The 27,598-nt window shown below is 39.7% G+C and overlaps 1 protein-coding gene across 1 annotated transcript in view; it reads right to left on the bottom strand.

Annotated features, from left to right (window-relative positions):
• Window positions 1–1,009: 1,009 nt before the first annotated feature.
• CUNH1orf87 (chromosome unknown C1orf87 homolog) overlaps window positions 1,010–27,598 on the bottom strand; it is a 76,158-nt gene continuing 49,569 nt past the window's right edge. The window contains exons 8-11 of the mRNA XM_032416646.1: window positions 18,176–18,240; window positions 9,768–9,847; window positions 6,097–6,304; window positions 1,010–1,170 (exon numbers count right to left, since the gene is read on the bottom strand). Coding sequence (XP_032272537.1) covers window positions 1,010–1,170; window positions 6,097–6,304; window positions 9,768–9,847; window positions 18,176–18,240 — 514 coding nt within the window. The remainder of the gene's footprint in view (window positions 1,171–6,096; window positions 6,305–9,767; window positions 9,848–18,175; window positions 18,241–27,598) is intronic.

The following is a 27,598-nucleotide window of genomic DNA, read 5'->3' as shown; positions in this document are numbered from 1 at the left end:
GGATCAAAATTATTTTGTTCTTAAGGTTTTGTTTATAAGATTTTATGAGACCCCCCCCCCATATAAAATGGATAAAAAGGGATGCTCAGAGAGCTTTTTACTTTCCTCCTTGACCTAAGTTCTTTGTCCTGTCTCCCACACAAATTTGAAAACCAGAATCCAGGTCACTCAGCATTAATGATAGTTCTGGGAACACATTTGTCTCTGAAGTCCTGGGTCAGTATTCCTTCGGTGAGCTCATGCTATCTGTGTGGTGTGATGTGCATGTGAGTGTGTGTTCTGTGGGAGGTGCAAAGTTGGATAGAAGAACTATGGGAACTTGTGGAAAGTTTTGCTTGATTTTCCTGCCAGAGAGAGCAAAGATGTTACCTATTTCCAGAACCCTTTGTCCCAGGTGTCAATCATTAAAACTCCTATCTAATACTCTGGGAAAATATCCTTGGGGACAGTGTAATATCATCTAGGTTTGTACTAGAGAAAATATCTCACTTATTCAGAAAACTCACTTGGAATTCTGTTCCTACCCTTAGTCTTAATATATTGTTAATAATTTTATTTTTCTTATAATGTGGATATCCTTCCTAGAATAGTGACTAGAGGAAAGGCTAGTTTACTCATCCAAAAATGATATATCTAGGTCTCTTCTGTGACAGGCATTCTTGGGAGTTGACAACAATATCTAGCATATTTTTTACTCTATGGAATTGCAGGGCTTGCAAAAACAAAGTTTCATTAGCAATATAGAAAAAAATTCATATAATGTTAATAAGGAGCTTTATTAGAATAGAAGGGGACTTTAAGAAATTGGTCTCTTGCCACCTCGGGAGATGAAACCCCATTTTCTCGGGTCACTCTGAGCTGCTTATGAGGAAGGATCATAGCCAGAGAAGAAGTCCAAGTCCAAACCATCTCCAGTCCCTGTATTGGCCTCACTCAGGTTGGGGAGAAACACGTGTCTGGGAAAAAGGAAGATAAAGGAAACATCTGTTCTCACAATATGGGCTTGTTATCATAGCTCCTTTAAGTACCGAAGTGCTGGCTCCAAGAGCATATTTTCTCCCGCACGGAATCTCCTCAAGGCTTGGTCGATTTTCCGAGGGCTCAGGGACAGGTTGTAAATGAGATTGTAGTTGTGAATGAGGCGCCTGGCCCTTTCCTTCTCCAGAACTCCTGTGATTGGATTGGGTGGGTGGGTGGGTGGGAAGATTTGAAAAGAGGATGGAGAAAGCAAAAAAGAGAAAAAAAAATCTATATTAGCTTGAATGACTTCTGAGTAAAAACAAAATGCTAATATTTTGACACTTTCAGCTTCTTAAAGTAATTTAGGCTTATTCTTTGTGGCCATAAAACTTTAAAGGCTAATTTTTAAAACAGGCGGGGTGCCTGCTAAAATCAATTTCTAATTTTTCTGGTTAATTTTTTATCTTATTGAAGTAGCCAAACATGCTCCTAAACATGCAGGATTCAAACAGCTCATTTTATGCATTTTTGGAAATGTATTTACTGTGACTCCCTCCTGCTTGCTGTGTGATCACAGGTAAATCATCTCATTTCTCATGGCTCAGAGTCTACATCTGTGTAATAGAGATGGTAGTGTGATCACCAGAGGGTATGCCCTGGTACCCATGCATCATATGTATCAATGCCACGGTGCTTTCCAAGTTAAGGGTAGGTGGATTTGGGTAGTTGCAGAGAGGAGTTTTAAGTGGAGAACGTGGCATCAGCAAAGATAAATAACTCATTCATAAGCCGCTAATTGGGAGCTCATATATGTCAGATACAATGCTTAGGAATAGAGAAGATTTAGAGGAGGAACCTTTTACCTCAGGAAGATCCCCAGCCAGCCGAGACGGTAAGATATGCAGAAAATTAGCTAGAGTATCACAATAGTGACTGATACTTATATGTGTATATAACATTTACTGCATTTCAGGCATGGCTCCAAACATTGTACCAGTAGTGATTCATGTAATCCTCACAACTCATTTTCCAGAGGGAGAAACTGAGGCACTAGCTAATTTTCTGTGATGGCTGTTCTTAACAGTGGGCTACAGACAGGCGGGGTCCTCATGTGATTTATTCTATTCAGTTCTATTCTGTCCCATTCCATCCCATCCCATCTCTGTTTATTTTCTGTTCTGTGTAGGCTTGTTTATTGTCTCTCTCTTCTATTAGAATGTTGTTGATCTTTTCCTCTTTAGAAATATCTTTCTCTGAGTTGGCCAATCTGTGAGTTGGCATCTTTGCATTTCTCTGCATTGGGTGGCTGCTCTTGGTCTGGTCTAGGTTAGATCCCTCAAGACATTTCCTCATATTCTGCCTCTGGAAATATAAGTCATGGACTTTGGAGTAAGTCTCTGACTGAGGAAGGTACTTTAACTTTCTGAGCCTCAGTTTCCTCAACTTTAAAATAGGGATAATTAAACTGTATGAAAATCAATAAAATAATGAAAGCTTAGCACAGTGTCCAGAACTATTAAGCACTCATTAATACAAGCATTATTATAGGATGATTATAATAGTTATAGCACGAATATTATTCAAAATAAATAAGAGTGTCTTAATAAGAAGAAAATTTTTAACTGCATAAAATTTAGTTTATATTTTAATTAAAAATTAAAAGTAGTGTTAAAAAGATAACATGTAGGAATCACTGCTGATGTGTGTAGGGGAATTTTCTACTATCTTCTAAGCTTTACCATTGGTAGAGGATTCCTAGCGTCAAACAAAAGTTCATTGACTGAAATTTGTATCTGTCTAATTTACTGTCATTAGGGGCTGCCCAGGACAGCTGCATAGAATAACCCTTACAATCCATCTTAGTGCTGAAAAGCCTGTTCTTATCCCACCAGAACCAAAATGAAAGGAATAAGAAGAAGAACCTCTTTAACATCCACTTCATTCTACAGTGTGCAAAGAACTTTCAAATCTCATGTGATCCTTTCTCCCAGCGGGGAGATATGTTTTATTATTATCAGTCTTATTTTATAGATAAGGAAACAGCCTCAGAGAATATAAATAACTGGCTTTCAGGGCTCAGCAATTAGTCAAGTCTGGACTTGAATCTAAGTCTTCCAGTAAAAACAAACAAAGACACAACCGACGAAGCAACAAGCACAACCTCGTGTTCCTTCTGGTATGTCACGGGAGTTTAGTGTAGTGGGAAGTCCGATAGAACTGGGTTTGAATTATGGTTCCATTTCCCACTGGCTTGTCTTTTACCACTTCGAGCTTGGCTTTTTCCTCCGTAAATAAGGCCATTAATCCCTTCAGCATGTGGTTGATGTGAGGAGTTAGTGATTGACTGTGTGTAAAGTCCAGACTCATGCAAAGAATGTCCTTGAGGGCTCTCACTGCATTCTGCCTCCTTGAACTGGAAAACATTTTCTATCTAGCCTTCAGTTCATTGGGAAAATTCCAAATCTACCATTCACCCAAACATTTATCCCAACCGCCCTTCTTTCTTTAGAAAACATGACCAGTTATTCACAGTCATTTCTTATTCTTTCTCCTCAAGGATATTTTCTTGACAACCCCTGTTAGGACATAAGCACAGAGTAGGTTCCCAGAAACACTAATTTGATGATGGATGGTCTGTCTTCACCCTGAATGAAGAACACCCTGGCCTACATATTTCCTTGCACATAATAAAGAACACTGATTCATCAATAGGCAAAGTAGGTATCATCTGCTCAGTGTCTCGAATGAGCCTGTGGTGGTCAGCTAAATTCTGTGGTTAATAAACCAACTAAATGACCTCAGTTAAGCTTCTTTCCTCATTAAAGATAGTTATAGATGTTCCCAGATCAGGCTGACACATTCCCTGGCTGACGAGGAACTAACGAATTTCATAGAAACAGAGAAAACAGGCATAAATAGTGAAGAGGCCATGAGAGAGGCATTTCAAATCTGCCGGATCTGCCTCCAAAGTCAACAAAACTCTGTTTTTCCTCAGAACAGTTTAGAAGTATGAGAAAGGTCCCCGTCATTGGGGAGTCTCTTAGCAACTAAGTTTATGATCCATCATCCATCACTGCAACTCAGCGTTTGTTTCTTTAGAAATGTCTTCCCTCTCCACCTGATGTTTTTTTGTACACATTTAATAAGTTTAATAAATTAGATGAATTTTTCATTTAAAATTTTCATCTCCCCCTCTCTTTAGTATGATTATTAGAAGTTCTTAGGTATTGTATGGTAGTTATACTTTATGTGGTCTAGAGTTAAGTGCTTTGGAAATTCAAAACAAAATGAAACAGAAACACACAGAGAATGAAAATGCATTGCTACTGTTAAGTGATTACTTCTAGAGAGTGCTAATGTATCCACTATTTTTTTGTTGAGATGTAATTGACATATACCATTATATAAGTTTAAGGTGTACAATGTGATGATTTGATACATGTATATATTGGGAAATGTTTAACACAATAAGGTTAGTTAACATATCCTTTATCACATGTAATTACCATTTTATTGTGGTTGTTGTTATGGTGGTGAGAACATTAAAGCTCTACTGTCATAGCAACTTTGAAGTATACAACACAGCATTGTTAACTCGAGTCATCATGCTGTATGTTGAATTCCTGGAACTCATTCATCTTCTAACTGAAAGTCTGTGTCTTTTGACCAATGTTTCCCATTTTCCCCGGCAACCACCCTTCTACTCTAAACATGGGTTCCATGTTTTTATCCTCCACATATAACACACTAACTCACCATAACTACAGAACATAATTAAGTACCACCATTTCAGTCCATGTGCTTTTGTATCTGCTCCCTCTTCCCCAGGTTTCTGACCTTGTTCTGGACTTCATTTTCACTTGGACATCGAAAATCCTTACTCCTTTCCCTACTTTCAGTTTCTCCTTCAATCTGCACACAGCCATCAAGGATCTTTCTGAAATACAACTTCATCATACCACTTCCCTTCTTAGAAACTCTTAGTGCTACTCACTCTTTTTGAACCAAATCCAAATTCTTTGGTCTGGCATCTAAGATCTTCCTAGATCTGGAATCTTATATTTCTACCTTTATCATTTAACATTCTTCTTAATAGCCCTTATATTCTTTCTAATCAAAACTTCTTGCACTGAGCTTCACACATAACACTTTGCTTGGCTAATGTACACCTTTGCCAGAAAGGCCTATTTCATTCCTTTGTAAACTGCACTTTATCCTTAATGGTTAATTTCACACTAATATAACCTTCCCTGATCACCTCACTAAGAAGGAATACTTCTTTCTCTGCCCACATTGCACACTGTAATGGTATTTATTACCTTCCATCTTGGATTTATTTATGTATTTACATTCATTCCTTTCTTCGTTCCCTCAAAAAGAAAAAGTTGAACAGAATTGTGCAAGGTGCAAGGGCGAAAAAAGAAATATAGTCTACTGGTAAGACTGTAATATGTCCCCAAATGAAAAAAATATATCAAATATGATAATGATTGTTAAAGAACTCTAGGAGGCCAGATAAAGGTTAGCCTAGATTTGTCTGGGGAAATTTTGGGAGTCTCAGAGCCTGAGTTCTAACCTAAAACATGTTTAGGCATGAGCTAGCCAGGTGGACAAGATGGGGTGTTGGCAGGGGTGGGGTAGAAAGAGGAGGGGCAGACAGCTCAGATGGAGATAACAGTGTGAGGAAAGGAGCAACCACAGGAGAAAGCATGGCATGTTTGAGGAAGGCAAGTTATTCATTATGATAGGGTAGGATATGCTGAGAGAATACCAGTTGAAGGAAAAGAGACTGATCAGGTGGACAGAACCAGCTTTTGCCTTGCTAAGGAGTTTGGAGTTCAGCCTGTCAGTGGGCACGCTGAGGATTTCAGCTGGTAGTTACAATATTGGTTTATAGGTTAGACACCAGTAGTGGAATGGAGGAGGATCAAAGACACAAAGAGACTGTGAGTAACCCGGTAGGGGATTCATGTCTGATTCTGATTCATCTTTGTATTTCCCAATTGTGCTCCCAGTGCCAGTGCACATGGTTTGTATACAAAGTGTATTTGTTAAGAAGTGAAAGAAAAGGAGGTGTCCACTTCCAGACTAGAACACAAATAGAAAGGCGTATCAGCTCTAAGGTTCTCACTTCACCTGTATTACTCAGATCACACAGGTAGAGGGCATTTTCCAGTTTCCTGAACCTGTCGATCCATGTCTCATATTCTTCAGATTTGTTCTTCATCGTTGGACTCACAAGAGGCTGTGAGACTGGCCTGACCTTCACAGCACTCAGGGGATCTTTGGGAGCTGAAATCTCAGCAGGAGGGTTTTCTGGTTGCGGCTCCTCTTCTGGAGTTTTCTACCAAAACAACACAGGCATCTCACTGGCAAGACATTCACCACACAGAGCTCCTCCAGTCTCTTGGCCAAAGATGAGGCCACACAGCTAGCAAGATTTATTGCAAAGTCTGGCTTTGTAGAGTTAGAGGATGTGTTTCAAATTCTCAGTGCCATAGGACCATATCTGCCAATTCTTGCTGGATATAAACTACTATGTTGAGGTTTTTTTTTTTTTTTTTAAGGGAAGGGTGAAATCATGACTTTTTTCAGTTTACATTTCTGATTTACACAAAACAAAGGTTTTTGTAACTGAGACTTTTCATGACATTCTACTCTGTTTTGTACTAGTGGGATACACAGGGGATAGGCTTCAGGCAATGCTTATAACTTCTTGGTGGGAAAACCTCTGCATCATGTGTGCGATTGTTGACAAAAAGTGATTGAAATAATACTGATATTATCTTAGGCTCATGGGCTCATTCTAACAAACCATAAAGCACCTCTGTGTTCTGTCATTCCTATTCCTTTAAGAATAGGCTGCGGCCTAGGGAGTGGACTTACTAAGATCATATAATCAATGGTAGACACAAAACTAGAAGGAGGGTGTAGAGGTTACGTCTAGCTCATTTTGGTATTCTAACTCCATGTCCAGCACAAAATGAGATGCTTTTAGAACAAGTAGACAGATGAGTCCCTGCTGCACCATGTAAGACATCCTGTCACCTACCATGAAGAGACAGAGCGGACATTGCCTGTTTGATCTGCCCAATCCGACTGCTCCAGGAATTGCCCATCCTCCCTATCTCCATGGCTGGGGAGAGAATCGCCATGTATGCAAGTACATGGTGTAGGACTGGGCATCTAATGCCAAATGGACCAATAAACATACTGTCCAGTTGTTTTGGAACTATTTGTGAGAGATAAAGACAGAAAGATAGAAAAACAGAGGTCATTCTGTGTAAGATGTAGGAACTCTAACAGGTTTTCCACTCTGTGTATTGGAAATGAGAAAAAAATGATCTGCTGAGAAAGACAGACAGATGGAAAGATAGGCAGATAGAGGATATGAAGCTGACAGCAGAGAGAAGAGAAAAGATACAGGAAGTCATGATGTTGTCCAAGTTTCTGATTTTAGTTCATTGTTACGGTTCTGTCCTTAGGTAGCATAATATGCTTGTCTATCCTTCCAATGTATTAAATTGGTAGAGTTGGTTCTGTTCATCTCAATGCAAATAATCTTAACTAATTTGCCGTAGAATTATGTCTCTAACTTCTATAAATCTGTGCTTCCCCCAATTTTCAAATATCTGAATTTCTCGTTTTGTACCTTTGTCTCAAACTTCTCATCACATATAAGTTGTGAAAATCCCATAGCTCTAAAGAATGGAAATTGCAATAAGACACTAAGTTTTGAGTTTGTTAACAAACATGCGTTAAGCTGCTGCTGGGGAATGTGAAGAACTGTTTGTTTGAAAGAATAGAACGCTGGGACACCTGGGTGGCTCAGTTGGTTAAGTGCCTGCCTTCGGCCAGGTCATGATCCCAGGCCCTGGGATTGAGTCCCACAGCGGGTTCCTTGCTCAGCAGGGAGCCTGCTTCTTCCTCTGCCTGCTTCTCCCCCTGCTTGTGCTCTCTCTCTCTGACAAATACATAAAAAAAAAGAAAGAATAGAATGCTACATGAAATTGTAACCATATGGATAACCAGCAACCAGTAAATTATAAGAGATAATATAAAAGAATTCCACTTTGATAAAATCAATTTTGAGAAACAGCTGAAAGTTTTCCTAAAGTATAAGATTATTATACTTTTTAGAGCTTTGGACCACTTTAGAAATCCGATGAATACTTTAGATAATCTACCCAGCTAAATGTACATTTGCATAGAGTTGGGTGGATGATTTTAGAGAATTCAAAGAGGTCCTTGGATCTGAGAAACTGATTTTCAATAAATTTTTGTATTCTTTCAGATAGTTCAACATTCTCTTTGACCACTAAAGGCAGGGAAAGGGGGCTTTGTATGGACCTGAATTAGGCTCAACTAAGTAAGTAGTAAGTAAGTAAGTAACACACTCTATTTGTTTGGTCCCACTGTATCAGGATAAAGTCCAAATTCCTTACTTGGCACATAGACCATTCAAGTTCTTGTTCTTGCTTCTCTTCTTTCAGCCCTATGTATGCATTTTTTTCTCTCATCTTTTTCCAGCCACATAAAACCAGAAAAAAAATGAAGCTGTATGATGCCTTTATGCCTTATACATGCCGTTCTCTGTCGTGAGAACCCTTCTTACTACTCATGTCTTGATTGGTTGGGCTTCTACTCAGACCCAACTCATATTTCACGTCTTGTGGGGAGCCTTTCCCAAAGCCCCAGGCGGGGTGAGGGGTGATTCCTTGTAGCCCCTTTATCCATCACAGCATTTATTAGAGGATATTATGACTGTTACAGTATCTCTCTCCTCTACCAGAGATGTAGAGACTGGACCTGTGAGTTAGTCATTTGTGGACCTTGAAGGTCTGGTTAGTGGCCGGCACATAGTTGGTTATAAAGACATGTTAACCGAACGAATAAGGGAATGAATAAACAATTTTCTCTGGGAAAAGAGGAAATGTGCTTTACCAAACTTCTGCTTCAATTTCACTCTCTAAAAGTGGGGCAATGAATGCTGCTTATAGAGGAATGTGAGAAGAATCAATTATTGCAGAGATACAGTAAAATCCTCAAACAAGAGGCAAAATAAAAGAGCAAAGTATATTTTTTATAATCTTATTCACAACAGACTTAACACTCAAGGAGAAAAGCATTTGCTGTTGTTTCTTGCGTGGCAAGAGGCTTGCCAAAATGGATACTATTTTCTAAAATATTTCAAAGTGTGAAGTGCATGAAGAGGCCTCCCGTCATTTTAAGATGAATTATGTTCTAATCCGGGCATTTAAAAAACAACAACAGAAAAACTCAGGCTGTTTTTCAATTCTGTCTGCATCTTCTTTTGGCTAAGTGCTGGGAATATTAAAACGGATTTTACTGCTTGCCAGATTTTTTTTTTTAAATCAAAGAGCCCATTACATTTTAAAATGTGATGTCTGGGGAAAAGGTCACCCTCAGTTTCTGGAAGCTGGGCTTAAGATGTTAAAATAGGTCTCATAACCATCTTTTATTTTGATGGCAGTTGGTGGATTGGTCACAGGCTTTGGAAACTGGACTGCCACAAGTCCAGTTTCTTGGGGCAGAAGGTGGGCCCATCACCGCACGTTGAGAGATTTCTGCATGCATACCAGCTGGGACAGAAACCAACCCACACACTCTCAAGAGTTCTACCTCCTTCTCTGTTGGAGCAGAGTCTCAAAGTCAAAGAGAGCCTGATATCAAGGTGTTGGGTGGAAATCAAAAACCCAGAAGGGAGGGCTCCACACAGCCTCAGAGAAGAGAAGGCAAAGGATGGGCAAAGCCCTTCCTCCAGCTCTGTGTAGCCAGGTGCCTACCATATGTTCTGTTTTGCCTGGAGACATCTCAGGGACTTCAGCCTGCATTGCAGTGCCAGAGGTTTTCTTTGCATTCTTTCCTGGACAAGAAAGAAGAAAATGGAAGGGTTTAGTTTGGTCTCCTCATGTTAGCACCAACACGTATGCACCCAGGCCAAGAGAATGTGGAGGCTCCATTATGCGGTTGGCACTGTGTTAGGTGATAGGGAGACACTGGTAGATAAAAGCTCTGGTACCTGCGTGGTGGAACTCACAGAGGGCAAGTAGATGCTAAATGTCTACTCAAAATTATTATTTGGTTACCAACAACCATAAACACAACCCAGGAAAAGGTGAAAATATTTGCGCTTATTTTGAGATGGGGCAGGAGCTGGGGAGGATCGTGGAAGGCTTGCTGGAGGAAGTGACACTTAAACTGGGGGCCTGCGGGATGAATAGGAGTTTCCAAGTAGAAGTGATGCTGGCAGTGGCCCCTGCACTACAGCTTGCTCCAGATAAGCAAAGACAACAGCCTATAGAACCACCTTGCATAAGGAGGCTTTCTACAGTTTGGAGAGTGGCAAGGGGGCCTCTTTCCATAGCTCTGCCTCTTTCCAGAAAAGCAGGAACTTCTGCCCCTCTCTCCACACAGGTATGTGCCTGAAGGATCAGGTAAAAGCTTTGTCTCCCCCCTTCCTTACTCCTCTCAATGTTCAGAGGTGCTGTACCGGAAGAGGTTTGACCATTATCCCTAACCCCGGGGAGTCTCCAGCCCAGGTACTACTTGCTCAGGCTGCTGCCTTATGAATAGAAATTTCCTTAGGATCCAGGAAAAAGACATGAAGAGCTTCTGCTCAGGTCCTCTTAGGCTTATGATGGGTGTCATTCATTCGTCACTAGCGCCTTTGGTGACTTACTCATTTATTTTACAAATCCATGCAACGACCACACAGTACAGATATCTGGGAGCTTCAGCTTCTGTATTTAGTGCATAATTCAAGTATGCCATTAACAAAGGCATTTTGCTTCTCACTGCTTTCAATAAAGATGGTTCAATCAGTAAGTTTTTTTAAAAGGTGGAGAGTGGCAGTGTAACATCGTGGTGGAGAGTGGAGGCCCTGAAGCAGATGCCCTGGGCTTGAATCAGTCCTGGCTCCTTTCTCTATGCTCCTTTCTCTATGCGTGACCTTGGGCAGGTTACTTGTCCTCTTTGTGTCTCAGTCTCCACTTCTGTAAAAGGTGGCTAATGCCACCCATAGATTATTGTGAGGATTAAATGGGCTAGAAACTGTAAAGCAAACACCTGGAACATAGCAAGTGCTCAATAAATGTTAACTAATAGTGTCATCTATATAAGGATGTTCATGTAAATTAACTTACATATCAGATTAAAAAGCCTTTGTTGCACCTTTAATATTTCACCTATGAATCATTATGAATCTCCCCCCAGTCTCTTGATGAAGATAATGTGACTTCATAATATCCGAAGCCCCAGCACCCAGCATTAGAATAAGTACTCAGTGCATGCTTGTAGACTACATGAATGACCATTGCCCTGATAGAGTTTAGAAATTAAAGTCACTGAATATATATTTCTATTTCTCCCAATTCCTTTTCAGACCCTACAGAAGGAAAATTTTTTCTCTGCATTTCTTTATCTTCCCATCCCTAACCCAGATGCTATATAGAGTAAAACTTAATAGATGCTTAATGAGAATCATGATAGCCAGTTAAGGCAGCCCCTTCAAGGCAGATCTGTTTTAATCGCTGAAAATTTGTCATGGGAACCCATCATCACCTAGTAGCCCTGGCCCCAGTTTATTTCACCCAGTATGTGAAAGAAAAGCTTTCTGGTTGCTGCAGGTGAAAAAAGGTTCCAATTGCTCTGAATTATCAAGGTTGAGAGTTAAAAGGATTCTAGAAGCAGTATATGGCATATAAGATAAACTTTGGTGTCAGACCTGAATGTGAATACTGATTCTTCCCTTTACCAGCTGCAACCTTTCAGATCCTAATTTTGTCAGTTGTGAAAATGGAACCAGCAGTTTGCAGATTGTGGAGATTAAAAAAAAGTTACCGACCAAAAATACTTAACACAGGGAAGATGCTCAGTGTGAGGAATTATTATCTGTTACTGTGTTATCATTATTATATGATCTTAAACGAATCTAGCTTCCCCAGAAGAGAAGACTTAACATTAATTATCCTGTGCCGAGCAGTTTTCTGGGCACTGTTCCTGTACATTATCCCTTTTAGCATAAGATCTAGAACCTAGTCTTTGTCCCAGGCCAGTTTCTCTCTGGTATCTGCACTTCTCAAAGTTACATTAGGAGAAAATACATGCTAGTCTCCCTGGTCTCTCTTCAGCTTCACTTTCTCTCTTCTAATACCTAGGAGCACATAAAAAGGTAATGGTTTGCACATGTAAAAATGGTTTGAGAAACCCGAGGCAGAGTTAATTTTTTTTTCTTTCTAACACAGCAGGAAGGATAAATAATAACCATCTGTCTAGTCTGCCAGTTGATGATTTGTACTGGAGGAAATAAGCCAAGCTGGCTTCTAGAGATTTCCAGGTGTTGGAAGGGCCAGGTTTTACAGGGCTTCCAGTGGATTCTGATAGTCACACAGCCAGCCCTCCCATCCCTTCCCCCCCCACCCCATTAATGACTTGAAATCAGTGGTCTTCAGCACAGGCTGCTAATGTGCCCCCACCTGGGGAGCTTTAAAAATTACCAGTACTTGGGCGGCACACCAGACCAATTAAATCAGAATCTCGAGGGGTGAGAACCCAGCTCAGGACTTCTAAAGAATTCCCTAGGTAATTCTAAAGTGAAGCCACAGGAGAAAACAACGGATTTAAATAAAGACTTCTGGCCTCACTGGACCTAGTGAATGAAACTTTTATGAGAAGGAAACAAATATATGTTAAATATCTATATATGCCAGACATTTTTCACAGGTTTTCTTAATCTAAAGAATAACCCTGTGAGGTTGAAATTATCTGCATTTTACAAATGAGGGGACCAAGGCAACACCAGGTTCAGTTTCTTGCTTAAGACAACAGAGGTAGGGTTAGGTCTGGATTCTAATTCATTCACTTACTCAACAAACATTCCTTAAATGCTAACTGTGATACAACGATGAATAAGACAGAATCTTCCCATGGAGTGCGCATTCCAGTGGTGAGGACAAACAGAGAGATATGTAATGTCAAGTAGTGATAAGTGCTAGAAACACAGCTAAAGCCAATTATGGGGGTAGAAAATCTTGGCAGTTGCTATTTTAGGGAGGGAATTCACCCAAGGCCTCTCCAAGTGACATTCAAATAGAGCCCTGAGAAACATGGGAGAAAGCCATGCAAATGTCTGCAGAAAGAGCATTTTAGGAAAAAGCTATCATAAAGGCAAAGGTCACAAGGGAGGGAGGAGTGTTTGGTGCATTCAGGCAATAGCCGAGAGGAGAGCCTAGCTGAAGCAGGATGAAAAGGGAAGAGAAGGTTAAGTATTCACAGAACTGAAGGGCCTCACGGGCCATGCATGTGACTGGAATTGATTTATTTTTTTCTTCCATCATTCATTTCTTCTCTGGCAAATGTCCTCTTCATTCTTCCCTTCTAGTGATAGCAACTATATTTTACTTTGTGGGGACCCCTCCTCCCCATTGTAGTGATGTGGTTTGGTAAGAATGACACCCAGTTCCAACTCCGAGGTTGGTCTCTGATTAGTTGAAGACTATCATGGTGTCCTAATCACAGTCTTGGTTCTAAGGTGGACATAAAACTTAATTTAGTCTAAGCTCTGAGACTAGAGGAGACATCTGCTACAGTTTCTCAACTCGTAAAATTCTCTCCTTCTGGGCAGGACCAGCCAAAAGAATGTGCTGTGAAGATATGATGACCTTGACTACCATAGCTATTTTGTTATTGAAGAAGTGTCTGGAGTAGTTGAGGCACCACCATGTAGAGCCTAAAGATGATGTCAGCACCATATACAGCAGAGCAGAGAGCCAGAAAGAAACCAGATCCTGGATTTTGACATTTTTAATGACTACATCAAAAAAGCCTATAGCTCTTGCTGCTGCCAGACTTTTTATTTACATAAACCAAAACTATTCTCTAAACCAACTGAGTTAGCTTTTCTGTCCCTCCAATATAAATAGTTCTAAGTAGGAATTACTATGGATATTTTTTTTTCCTTAATAAAAGGGAGGTTAAACTCTTAGTCATTTTTCTGTGTTGTCTTCACGAGATGTTCGAGGGGATCAATGAGCCTCTGAGGCTATGATTATTCCCTCCAATTTCCCCCCATTAGCAGCCTTGCTATAACCCTGCTCTGTGCTTCCTGCTTTTTCTTCCTCTTCCTCACTCACAGGCTCCAGAGTGAAGAGATTCAAAGTTGGAGCCATACTTCATTTTTGTGAAATACTATTTTAGACCTCAGACCATAGCATGTTTGGAGGGGTCTAAGCTCTTTTGTATTTGTCTTCATGGGAGTTCATAGCACTTCTTGGATCTGTGGCTTGAGATCTTTTATCACTTTTGGAAATTTCTCAGTCATAATTGCTTCAAATACTGCTTCAGCTTTATTCTCTTCCTCCTATCGTTCTGTGACTTCATTAGATGTATACTGGATATTCTTGCCATTTCCTATATGTCTCATACACTTTTTCTGGTATGTTCTATCCTCATTGTTCCTTCATGCTTCAATCTGGATATTTCCTACTGAACTATATTCAGGATTAGTTCACTAATCCTCTCTTCAGCTACACTCAACCTTCTGTTCAACTGATATAGTGAGTTTTTTAACTTTAGTTTTTATATTTTTCAGTTCTAGATATTCTATATATCTAGAGGGAGGAGTGTTTGGTGCATTCAGGCAAATTCTATATAGAATTTACATAAATTCTGTATCAATTCAAATGGCTTGCTGAAATTCTCCATCTTATCCATTTTCTTAAACATATTAATTACAGTTATTTGAAAATTCATGTCCTGTTTTGTATCATTCCTGATTATTTTTAACTGAATGCTGGACATTTTGTATAAATAATTCTCAAGATTTTATATGATGTTAACTTCTTCCAGAGGGTTTTTTCCTCTTTTCTTTCTGGTATTCAATTTGAATTCCAAATAATATCTTTCAAAGAGATGTTGTTTTGTATTTTATCTAGTCTTCTAGTTGATCTTGCCAAGAGGTTTGGTCTGCTGTAAACTAGTCCATTCTAGACCTTAGCCTAAGTCACAGACACTAAGTATTTATGTGACTATCGTGTGTACATTAAAAAAACAAGTTCATAGGATTCTTGGGGGTCCACATGAGATAAAGTTTGTGATACAAGGCAGTATATATAAAAATGAGTCATGTTAACAGGTTATTAAAGAATCTTTGAGTGAAAACAGGCCCCAGGAATGAAAAAATTCACAATTCTTCACACCCAAAAGGAGTAGCTGCCTTTAGTTTCTTATAATGTACCTCCTTTCAAGAAAACAGGCAAATAAAATGCCCCCTCTCAGGGCCTAGGAGCACTTAATCATCATAGCTCCAACAATACAGAAATGGGAAGAGATCAAGGCATTAACTTTCTCAGTAAGCAACAGGCTATCACAACAACAATGCAACAAAAGTATCGCCAAAGTCCTGTTTTGCACTGTGGAGTGCAATATTGCCTAAAAAACTTTGTCTGTCATACCTGTAATCACCCTATCAGAGCAATCGAGCAGGTATTTTTTTTAATTTCATATTTTCGGTTCATTTTAGAGATGAGAAAAATGAGTCCAAGAGAAGTAAAATAAGTGTTCCAATATAAGGTGGTTATTTAGTTGCAAAAGTGAGACTTTGACTCATCTTTTTATACACTTTTCTATGTCATCCATTATGGGTTGAATTCTGTCCCCCCCAAATTCATATGTTGAGGCCCTAACCCCTAGTATCTCAGAATGTGACTGTATTTGGAGACAGGTCATTTAAAGAGGTGATTCAGTTCAATTGAAGTCATTAAAATGAGGATACCAATCTTCACCATGACTGGTGTTCTTATGAGGCCAAAAATTTGGGCACACAAAGAGACACCAGGGATGTCCATGCACTGATAAAAGACCATGTGAGGACACAGTGAGAAAGAGGCCATCTTCAAGCCAAGGAGAGAGAGGCCTCGGAAGAAACCAAACTTGCTGACACTGGGACTTTGAACTTTTAGTCTCCAGAACTATGAGAAAATAAACATCTGTTGTTTAAGCCACTCTAGCAAACGAATGCATCAAGTGACCTGGATTTATATTAGAAGAGAAAGAGAAAGTATTTGGTTTAGACATTTGTCGTGATCACCTTTTGATGTCCTTGTTTTGTCTTTTCAACAAAGCTGAGTTCTCTGAAGTTATAGATGACATCATGAAAAATGAACCCTCGCTTTTTATCACCCTATTGTCTTCTAGCACATCCCTTCTATCTCTTTTCTATAATGCTGGGCTGGGGAGCTACAACTACATTTCCCAGATACCCTGGCCCACTGGCTTCTGGCTAAATTCCAGAAACGGGAGGTGCTTGGAGGGAGATTAGACTGTGGGGAGAGTAGAAGTACTCTCTTCTTGTTTTTGGAGTTTGTTAGTATCTGTCCAGCATCGGGGGAGAGCTACTGCTGTTGCTAAGATTTGAGCTGTCAGAGAAGCCTCCTGGATCTCACTCTTGGGTCTGAAGGAGACTCCTGAAGTGTTTTTCAACATTCTCAGCACAAGTCAAATGTGAAAATTCAAAATTTAGAATAGCCACAGGACAGACATCCCATTCAGTAGGTGCAACATTGACCACATGGTGTTCTTCAGAAATCCAAGCACCAGCCCCCTTTGTGGAACACTGAGTTTCAAACTACGTGGTGTAACCCACTATGTGGCATCTCCTTCAAAATTCTTTCTCTAGCTGCTTGGCATATTCTTGGAGATCCTAGAATCAACTATGTAGTAGCACTCACCAAGATTCTGCTAATAATACACCTTTCACTATGTTCCCTCAGCCCTAAGGATGAGAGCTGCTTTCTATAACTCCTAAGCTCTGGGTTACCTCAACTGTCATGGGTTGAATTGTGTCTTTGAACATAGTTACCACTGGCACCTGTTAATGTGACCTCATTTGGAAGCAAGATCTTTTTATATGTAATCAAGTTAAGATGACGTCATTCTGGGTTAGGAAGAGCCCTAAATCCAGTGAATAGTGGTGGCTTTATATGAAAAAGGAGATACAGAGACACAAAAGAGACAGAGTTGGAAGAAGGCCATGTGAAGACAGAGGCAGACAGTGGAATTAAGCAACCATAAGCCAAGGAATGCCTGGAGCCACCAGAAGCTGGAAGAGGTAAGGAAGAACTCTTTCTTAGAGCCTTCAGAAGGAGCATGGCCCTGCTGACACCTTGGTTTCTGACGTCTAGTCTCCAGAACTGTGAGAACTATTCTCTCTCTGTTATTTTAAGCCACCCAGTTTGTGGCATTTTGTTATGGCGGCCCTAAGGAAATGAATACACACACCATCCTCTTTTTGCTCTGTCAATCTAATGCTTGTGCAACCAGTCCCCTGATCCTCTGTTGTAAATTCCCTGTTCGAAATACCCGGTAAGGTTTTTGTTCTGCTGAAATGCAAACAGAGATGCCACCCCTCCTCTCAAACTTTCAGTACCTTGTATTTTGATCCAAAAGATAATCAGTAAATGGTTGATGAATGTAGTAAATAGAGAAATTGCAACAGCAGATTAGTATCAATGCATATTTTTTCACCTGTCATATTTAAAACTTGCTAATTGCTAAATATTTTGCCCAAATTAATCTTTATAATTTCACTTAATAATATGTCTTGGAAATCTTCCTGTATCAAGGCCAGCCATGTTATTTTACAGCTGCATACTTTATCATTTGATATACTGTAATTTAATTGTCCCTGAAGGATTTCTCATTGTTTCCATTCTTATTTTTAATTTTTTAAAAAAAGTTTATTTCCGTTTTTAGAGGCATTTACCAAAAAATGCTACACTAAACTTTTATTTTGTTTTATTTTATTTTACTTTAATTTTATTTTTTTGGTGAGATGCCAGTAGGGTAATTACCTAGCTGTAGCGTTCCTAGATCTAAGGGACTGTACAACTGAAGTTCTAATAAATAATGTCCACTTCTTCTATAAGTGCTGCATTCATCTGAAAGGGCTCTCACTAGAGACTGCTTCATGATATAATACAACTTGGAGAATTATGCCTTTAATGAGCCCACTGGCCTAAAAGAATAGCCAGTAAGACAATTCTGACTCTTACTTTTTCTGCACTGCTGAGCCATTTACATTTCTGAGAGCAATGAGATAAAACCCAACAAGCAAACCACCGGAGCAAAGCAGCAGAGTCAATAGTAGCTCTGAGAAATGGGAGGTCTCTCGAGGAACAAAATCGCAAAAACTCACCTGTAGGCAAATCATGTGACAAATCAGAAGAAACTTTGCTCAACAATTCAACAAAATTCTGCCATCTGTGCAAGAAAGGGAAACAGAGTATTGGTGATCAATGTAGAAAGCTCTGGAAGAATGTGCAATAAAGGTCGAAGTTTCTATTGATAGTGATATTGAAGGAGCTTTTTTTTTTTTTGTAGCTGAAGGAATTTTTATTTTTATTTTATTTTTTTGATTATGTTATGTTAATCACCATCCACAATAGCCAAACTATGGAAAGAGTCAAGATGTCCATCGACAGATGAAGGGATAAAGAAGATGTGGTATATATATACAATTGAATATTATGCAGCCATCAAAAGGAATGAAATCTTGCCATTTGCAATGATGTGGATGGAACTGGAGGGTATTATGCTGGAGGAGCTTTTTGATACTTGTATCATTCAGGGTATAATTCAGGAAACAGAAACTACTTTAGAGGTCTCTATTAGAACAGGGCTTTAATATAGGAAATTAGGTGCCTACACAATTATTGCAGGGGTTAGTAGAATGGAGGTTGGCATCTGCTGCTAGGCTCAGGATTAGTTCTCACCAGTTCTGGAGACCAGTAAACTGCAGGAAATTCTGACTGACATCTCAGTTGTCCCTGACTATGAGGTTGGTGACTAGGCAGTACAAAATGTGTTCTGGCCACTGCAAAAACTGATGCGTGCCAGGGTCTGGAGTTGCTACTACTTCAGGAAAATAAATAAATACTTAAAATGTCCCCGCCCCCACCCCCACAACTTCCACCTTTCAAATCACACGCAATTGCATCTCACTGATGGAGCTTAAATCAGTTCCAGAACCTTGGTGTCAAGGGAGTTAGAAATGTTTTTTTTGTAGCTTTCCCAAGAATGGGAAGTATTTCAATACAGGAAAAAACATAGGGGATATAGAAATGGGTTCTGAATGCAAATAGACAATATTTAATGAAATCCCCAAGCAGCAACTGCATTAAACAATGTGTGTACGTGGGACAGTCAGAGAGTCATTGAAGGCTTACTTGTACTTTAGGAACACTTTGGTAGTGAAAATCACCTGTATTTGCTTGCCTGGCATCTATCCTCCATTTATATACAAATATGTTCTCTGGGATGATGGACTATAATCAATGTCCCATAGCCTACCCTGGTCAATGTTGTGACTCACCTTGTCTAATGAATCTCTATTTATCACTTTCTCCACTCATCCCTCCTTACTTTCCTCCCTCTCTCCCATTCCATGTCTCTGTATCTCTCATTAATTTTTGGTTCTGATTCTTCCCAAAGTTTTATTTTCCCCCAGTTTTGTGTATAACTCCATATCCTTTCAAAATATTTCTTTTTGCTTATGTTAACAAAAGGCAGTTTCTGTTGCTAGCAACCAAACTGCAACTGATCAGTATTGTTATCTCCTCCTTACCCATCAGAAGTCAAGCAACTATAAAGCCCAAGTTGTGAGATATAAAAGCCCTGGATTTTCTAGAAGAGTTCTAATGTCATGTGATTTTACTCTTTAAATAAAAATGATTCATTGTTTTGCTTATACCTCATAAAACTTTTCCTATGCATGACATCTCAAGTCAGAAAATTTCTTTGGTTGGTATGGAAATATGGCCTCCAGAGCTTCATGTCAGTTTGGGCACAAGAATAGATAAGGTGTAGGTATGCAGAATCATAAGCCTGATAAGCTGATGACTCTATCAGCTGCTGAAGGGATACACAGGGAAAAGAAAGTTGGAAAAGCAGCACTGTTGAGAAATATCAATAATCATGCAAAGGTCTGATATCAGCACAGATCTGAAAGTGAGCTGCAGTGGAAGCCAACTCCTGTCTTCGATGCTTGCTGCAATTCTGTCCTCTTAGGAGGTCCAGGCTTATGCCTGCAGTATCTTCTGACCCTTAGAAAAACAGCCACAACAACACAACAACAAAAATCTAGATCCATCAATGGTTCCATATTGCATAACATTTATTTTTCAGAGCTGTTAGGAGTTATCAAATATGAGATAAGGCATCTGGACTAACAGCACCAGAAACTCTTCTGTTCCTTCTTGAATAGTACCGATAGTAGGGGGAGGAGACTGTGAAAAAATTTTGTTAAGTATTGAGCCTGGACACTGCCTGATTTAAATGGTATATAGGACTTATGTGACCAATGAAATCCTTGAGATCCTTCTAATTAATTTTTTTTCTTTCTTCCATATTCTTTATATTACCCTAGGACCTTCGAAGAGCCAGTAACAATTTAAATGTGAGAATGGGTTCCAGTTACCATAACAGGCACTATAAATCTAATCACAGAAGCAAGTGCCAAACTCCCAGTGTTGAGTCAGAGAGTTCAGGACTGGAGGACAAGGTCTGTGAGCCTGATTTTAGATTCAGGCAGATCTGAGTTCAAATTCTAACTTCCACTAGGTTATTAAGTTAAAATGATCTTTAGTAAGCGTTCTGAGTACTTTGTGTGCATTATCTCATTTAATCGTGATAACCATCCTATGAAACATGTAAATGAGTTGCCCAAGGACACACTGATCAATGGGGTAGCCAGAATTTATTTATTTTTTTTTTATTTATTTTTTTTTTTTTAAAGATTTTTTATTTATTTATTTGACAGAGAGAGACAGCGAGAGAGGGAACACAAGCAGGGGGAGTGGGAGAGGGAGAAGCAGGCTTCCCGCGGAGCAGGGAGCCCGATGCGGGGCTCGATCCCAGGACCCTGGGATCATGACCTGAGCCGAAGGCAGACGCTTAACAACTGAGCCACCCAGGCGCCCCATGGGGTAGCCAGAATTTAAACTCTGGCTGTTTGACTCCAAATCCTGCATGCTCAACCACTGTATTATATGGCCTTACACGTGAATGTAATATCATTTGATTTCAGTTACATTTTTTCCCATGAACACAGCTCCAGTGTCTTCTGATATTCATTATTGCAGAAGTTTGAGGTCAGTCTGATTTGGGTTCATTTAAAATTAATGTTTTCCTTCCTTTGCTTTGGTTTAGTTTTATTTTGGTTTTGGCCTGCATCCTTAAGTAATTTTCTTTGTCTCTGTAAACACAAAACTTTTGTCAGGATAGACATGGATACATTTTTTTTCTTCATTTAGCTTGGTCATACTGAGTCCTTTCGATCTGTACACAGAGGGTTTTTTCTTTTTTCCCATCTCTGCAAAGTTTTTTCAGTTGTGGCTTTTGTTGTTAGCTCTTGTTCCATTTTTTCTAGTTTCTTCTTCCACAATGTCAAGGCCTCTTAGGTTCAATTTCTATTCTTCCTCTTATCTATGTCTACTATCCTCTCTCATTTTCTTCTCTGTTTTTCTTTTTTAGATTTCGTGGAAACCTCTCAAGTTTGACATTCTGTAATAGATTTTCTCTAATGTTAGTTTTACTTTTTATTGATTCCTGGTTACCTCTTTTATTTTTGTAAATAGTATTTTCTTGGAGGGTGCCTGGGTTTCTCAGTCGGTTAAGTGTCTGACTCTTGGTTTCCGCTCAGGTCCCTATCTCAAGATCATAGGATTGAGCCCCACATTGGGCTCCACACGGAGCATGGAGTCTGTTTAAGATTCCCTCTCTCGGGCGCCTGGGTGGCTCAGTTGGTTAAGCGACTGCCTTCGGCTCAGGTCATGATCCTGGAGTCCCTGGATCGAGTCCCGCATCGGGCTCCCTGCTCGGCAGGGAGTCTGTTTCTCCCTCTGAACCTCCCCCCTCTCATGTGCTGTCTCTCTCATTCTCTCTCTCTCAAATAAATAAATAAAATCTTTAAAAAAAAAAAAAAAAAAGATTCCCTCTCTCCCTTCTCCTTTGCCCCTCCCCCCACCACTCACACTTGCTCGCTCTCTCAAAAAATTAATATTTTATTGGAATACAACCACAGCCATTTGTTAGTGTTGTTTGTCACTGCTTTCAGGCTACAGTGACATAGTTGGGTAGTGGAAATAGACTGTACACCCACAAAGCCCAAAACATTTACTATTAGGCCCTTTAAAGAAAAAGTTTGTTGACCGAAAAATGTAATACAAATATCTTAATATCATCAAATATCTAGCAATAATCAGATTTCCTTGATTGTCTCATAATTTTTATTGAGATATAATTGATATGTAATATTAGTTTCAGGTATACAACATAATGATTCAATATATGTATATATAGAGAAGTGATCCCAATTAGTCTAGTTAATGTACATCAGCACACATAGTTATGATCCTGATTACCCCTTAATTTGGCTTATAGAAGCTTCCGTTTCTTGAAATTGTCCGTGTTTTACTAAGTTTTTTCTAGTTTCTTCTGTTCACTTTAGTGCTTTCTAAATTTCATTTTAATAGCTTGTTATGCTTATTACTTTCCAGTTGGTTTCAATAGAGGACATGGCTCCATAAGGCCTACAGAGAACACCAATGGCTTTCTAAAGGTTTCCTAGTTTTTAGAGTAGATCATTAAAAAAAATTTGCTGCTATTTGGAGTCTGCAGGATTGTCATTGCCTCTCCATGTTCTGCAGTATTTTTTAAAATTAGGCCTCATATTTGGGGTTTTCTCTATTCACCGTCAAATGAGGAACTGTTCACATTCTGCACAACCCAACAGATGAGTTGCATAGACTTCCCTTGGCCCTATTTCCTGCTCATTTAGCCCTACAGTCAAGGAATGAGTGACAACCCTCACTGATGCCTGGTGGCCCTTCATTGGGACCACCTCAGAGATGGGTTGCATATCAGACATGAAAGTAGCATGTATGTCATCATTGATACACTCAGCATATACAAATACCAGGATCTCCCTCCCTCTGCTGCAACCCACATGACTTTATTACCAGGAATTATGCCTCATCAAATGCAGACATCACACCCAGGTTTGCCCCTGCCCACCCCAACTTTCTGCTCCGTCATTCTTGGAAGTTGAGCTTTCTGCATAGGTACAGAAAAGCAGCGTGTGGGTAAGCCTATGTGTGTGTAGCCTTGGGTGGGGACGGACACAGGCTAACAGTATTCAGGCAGCTACAGAAACCAGTGCCTGTGCCATTTTCTAGTGGGTTAAGACTGGGGGCCTCCAAATCAAGGGGAAGTCTGATGAAAGGATGAGAGATCTTCTGTCAGCTGTACTTCTCACAGGTAGACAGGGCAAAGCATGGGTGCCAACTCACTGATTTTCCCAGATTCCATTTACTTATAGTTAGTGGATATTCCTTCTAGATTTTGACACTAGAGTGCTTATTAGTTTTTGCTACTGGTGCGGTTTTTGCGTCTTTACTCATTGGAATTTTAATCACGGATTGATAAGTGGATAATGTTTTATACAGTAAGTGGATGACATTTTATATAATAAGTCATTTTATACAGTAAGTCTTATATATTAAAAAAAATGAAACAGAAGCCTAAACATACCAAACATACAAAAGATGGGCTATTTCATAGAAACACCCTGGTAATCTTGATGAAGTTAATTATAGGTGACATGTTTCTATATGAGCATACAGGCTTAAACCAAAAGTGTGCTGGTGCTTACTTCCCAAGCCCATTGCCTTTCTCCAGCTTGTGAAATGTATACTCCAGCCATAACCAATAGTTCATAGTTCTCCAAACTTGCGACGCTTGCTTCTTTGTCTTGGCACATACTGCTCTTTTTCCCTCTGAGACACTCTTCTCCTTCTCTTATCTGGTTAGTCCCTACAAGTCCCCCCAAGCTCAGCTTAAATGTAGACTAGAATAGCGCTGAGGTGCCAGCTCTATTCAGACTTATAGAATCAAAGGTTAAATCCCATGATCTGAAGCATTTAATCAATCATTATAGCCATTCCCTTAAGGATCCTATAATCTCCTTCACCTGAGAGGGTACAGAATATGCTAGAAGGAGGACGCAGGTAGGCTGTCATAACAAAATACCATAGACTGGGGGTTAAAGAACAGAAATTTATTTTCTATGGTTTGGAAAGCTAGAAGTCCAAAATCAAGGTGTCAGCAGGTTTGGCTTCTTCTGAGGCTTCTGTCATTGGCTTGTAGATGGCCACTTTCTCACTGCGTCCTCACATGGTCTTTTCTCTGTGTTAGCCCATCCTTGGTGTTTCTGTTTCCAAATTTCCTCTTCTTGTAAGGACACCAGTCAGATTGGATTAGGGCCCACCCTAACGGCCTCATTTTATTTAACTCAATTGCCTCTTTAAAGGCTTTATCTCCAAACAGGGTCATAGTGTAAGGTACTGGAGGTTAGGGATTTAACATATGAGTTTGGGGAGGTGCAATTCAGCCCATAACAGAAACAAAGATTCAAAGAAGCCCAACTTTTGGGACAATTTATTTAAGGTCTCTGAATCTCAGTTTACTCATTTGTGAAGTGGGTATAAAAACATAAATCGTGGGGCTATTGGGAGACTAAAATGAGATAAGCCATGTAAAGCATTTAGTCCCATGCCTGGGGCATATTAGGTGCCACCTGCATGGATCCCTTACAGCCTCAAGTCGGGAGGTTATTTTGGTTATGTTATTTAACTCAGCTACTGGGATGCTCATTCCACCCCACCATCTTTCTTTGTGTTCACCTTCTCGATCGTGGACCCTGCATTGTATTCTTCTTGCCTTCCAGTTAACTGTGAGAAGCACAACCGTTCCCTGATTCATAGGCAATAAACTCTCAAATCCATACAAAAGAATTCTTTTTTCCATTTGACAGATGAGGAAATTAAGGTTAAGGGCAATTAGTTACTTGCCCAACTTCCCAAAGCTAGGGTGTTTCAGAGCTTTCTATCTAGGCCTGTATGATTCCAGAGCTCTTGCTGCCTTTCCCCAAGGACAGGGGCTAAAGGGCTAGGGGAGGTGCTCAACCAGTGATACGTTACCTCCTGGGCTGGGCCCTGGGCTTCTTTGGATCATGCCTTTCCCTGGAACTTAAGAGTCTCCTTGCTTTTGTATCTGTATCTCACACCTCTCCCGGGTCTTAGGGGAGAGGACAGAAGCAACTGAGCTCCTCAAATCCAGACTGCTCAGCACCAAGCCCAAGGGTGGAGCCAGCCATGGAACTCAGTGGGTTTGCCTAAAGCCCCTGTGCTTAGTCACTATCCTAGAAGCTTCTGAGTTTCCTAGGACTTGTACAAGAGTCTTCATGGTTTATTGAGAGTGAAGACTCTGAAGATAGAGAGCCTGCTTTTGACTCAGCCTGATTGATGAATTCATTTATCAGTTACCTATTGGTTTTACCTTCTCTGTGCCTTAGTTTTCTCTTTTGCAAAAGAGTAGTACCTACCTCCAGAGGCACTTACAAGGACTAAAAGACTTAATGTTTATAAAACACTTAAGAGTATTGCCTGTAATATAGTAAGCAGTATGTAAATGTTGACTCTTAATAATAATAATAATAATAATGCTATTATTATTATTCTTACCCCATATGGATATGGACTTCTGCAAGAGAAGACGAAATTAATGATCTCTTAAAAGCCAGGTCCAGTTCCCAAGACCCAGCCGATGGGCAGATCATAACATGTCTCTAATTGCTCACAATCTACCAATTTTCCTATTCCCATTTACAAGTAATTGTGGAATCGGACACCTCATGTTTACTTTAGCTCCTAAAATCCTCTGGGTGTTCCTGGGATTATCAAACTAGTCCTTTTCAACCTAATTGCACTCTTCATAATGGGCCAGATGTGTATGATAAGTCCTACTTGTGGCTGTGTCAATTGCTGCATTCTATTTACGCAGCTTCCAGAGCGGCTTCATTATTTATCCCCTCCCCCAACACAATTTGGCTTGTATGCCTGTGTTTTAAACTGGGTTTGAAGCATTTAATTTTGCCAATACAATTTTAGGGTATTAGTTTGCCTCCTGTTCTCTCTCTGCCCTCGTTAATTACCATTTATTGCAAAGTCACACAGAAACATTAAATGCTAATTCTGACTTACGTGTTCCTGGCCAAGAACGAGGGTAATAATTTCCATCCAACACAACCTGAACTCATTTTACATAAGGGTGATTCAGAGTAGAGATTTGAAATCGTAATCAAGTCTTTCTCAAAATCGCCTTACCCTAGCAGACATTCACTAATGTCTCTGCTAATTGGTAGGCAAATGACAAAAAACAAAATCTCAGTGTTAAAAAAAAAAAAAACGCAAAAAACAACAACTTTGTAACAGCGTTCATGAAATTGCTCCTCTCATCAGCTCTTGCAACGTGACAGTTTAAGAAGGGAACACAACTCATTTTATTTGGTTAGATGGGGCTAATCCTACATCACCATAATCCCTCCTGATGTTTTATTGATTCTAAAGGACATTTAATCAGGAAGCAGCTCAGCACTAGAATCCTGCTAATTAGCAAGCAGCCACATTCCAAATGGGTTCCCAATTGAACAGCAGATTAATGGACAATATGTACTAAAATAATGATTCGTGCATTCAGCTCCTAAAATGTGTGTCTAAATTGCATCTTTAATCTCTTAAGGATATAGGTTTGTATACAAAGCCCTTAACGGAATGGTTTTAATTCAACAGAAGAAGCTTTAGCCAATGACTGTTTAAGGATGAAACAGGTTTATCACTTATAAATGCAATTCTTCACTGGTTCTCATGGTTTGATGTCCTTGAACATTCAAAGGTCAAAGACAGGTGAATAAAGAAACCACTGTGCTTCTCTGATATGCACATAAAACAGTGGGAAATTGAGAATTTTGATATACATAACCTAACCTCATTTGCTTCCCAATCACTCTTATTCTCATATCTGTTTCCTGGAATCTTGGTTCCAGACCCCATCTTTTAATCAAGTATACTATATACCAGGTATAATGTGAGCTCTGATACTTGCATTTTCTCCATTTTTATCGGTGGCTTTTTGGGACTCCCAATTTTAGATTATTGGTTTTCTACTTGGCTCTTAGCCCACTTTTCTGCTTTTGCTGCTTAACCACCTCCCTCCCCCTTACCCAAACACCCCCAGGGTTTTATAAGGGAAACTCCTGTGTCCTGAAGCTGATCTGGTAGAAATTCATTGGCTAGGCTCAACCTCCTTCCATCATTTATTTATCAATCGATGTTCGCCTGTAACCTTTACCATTCTTTGCTTTTCTGTATTATTCTTATCGTCATGTGATATATGTCACATATTCCAGCTTATTTATTGTTTCTCTTCCCCATTAGAATACAAGCTTCATGGGAGAGGAGACTGTTCCATTCATATCTGTATCCCCAGTGATTAGAGTAGTGCTTGGTATACAGTAGGAGCTCGATAAATATTTGTTAACTAAATTAATAACTGGATTAATCAAATGTTTACTGTGTGACTATCATGTGCCAAGTACTGGCCTATAAGATATTGGGGATATAATGTGAGGGAAACAGTCATATTCCCTGCCAGCATGGAGATGACTATCTAGACATTAAAGTAACAAATCACACAAATAAATGTATAATTACAAACAATGATA

This window comes from Phoca vitulina, unplaced genomic scaffold, assembly GCF_004348235.1.
Source record: "Phoca vitulina isolate PV1807 unplaced genomic scaffold, GSC_HSeal_1.0 scaffold2, whole genome shotgun sequence".
NCBI classification, from domain to species: domain Eukaryota; kingdom Metazoa; phylum Chordata; class Mammalia; order Carnivora; family Phocidae; genus Phoca; species Phoca vitulina.
This window is presented reverse-complemented; position numbering and strand designations above follow the sequence as displayed.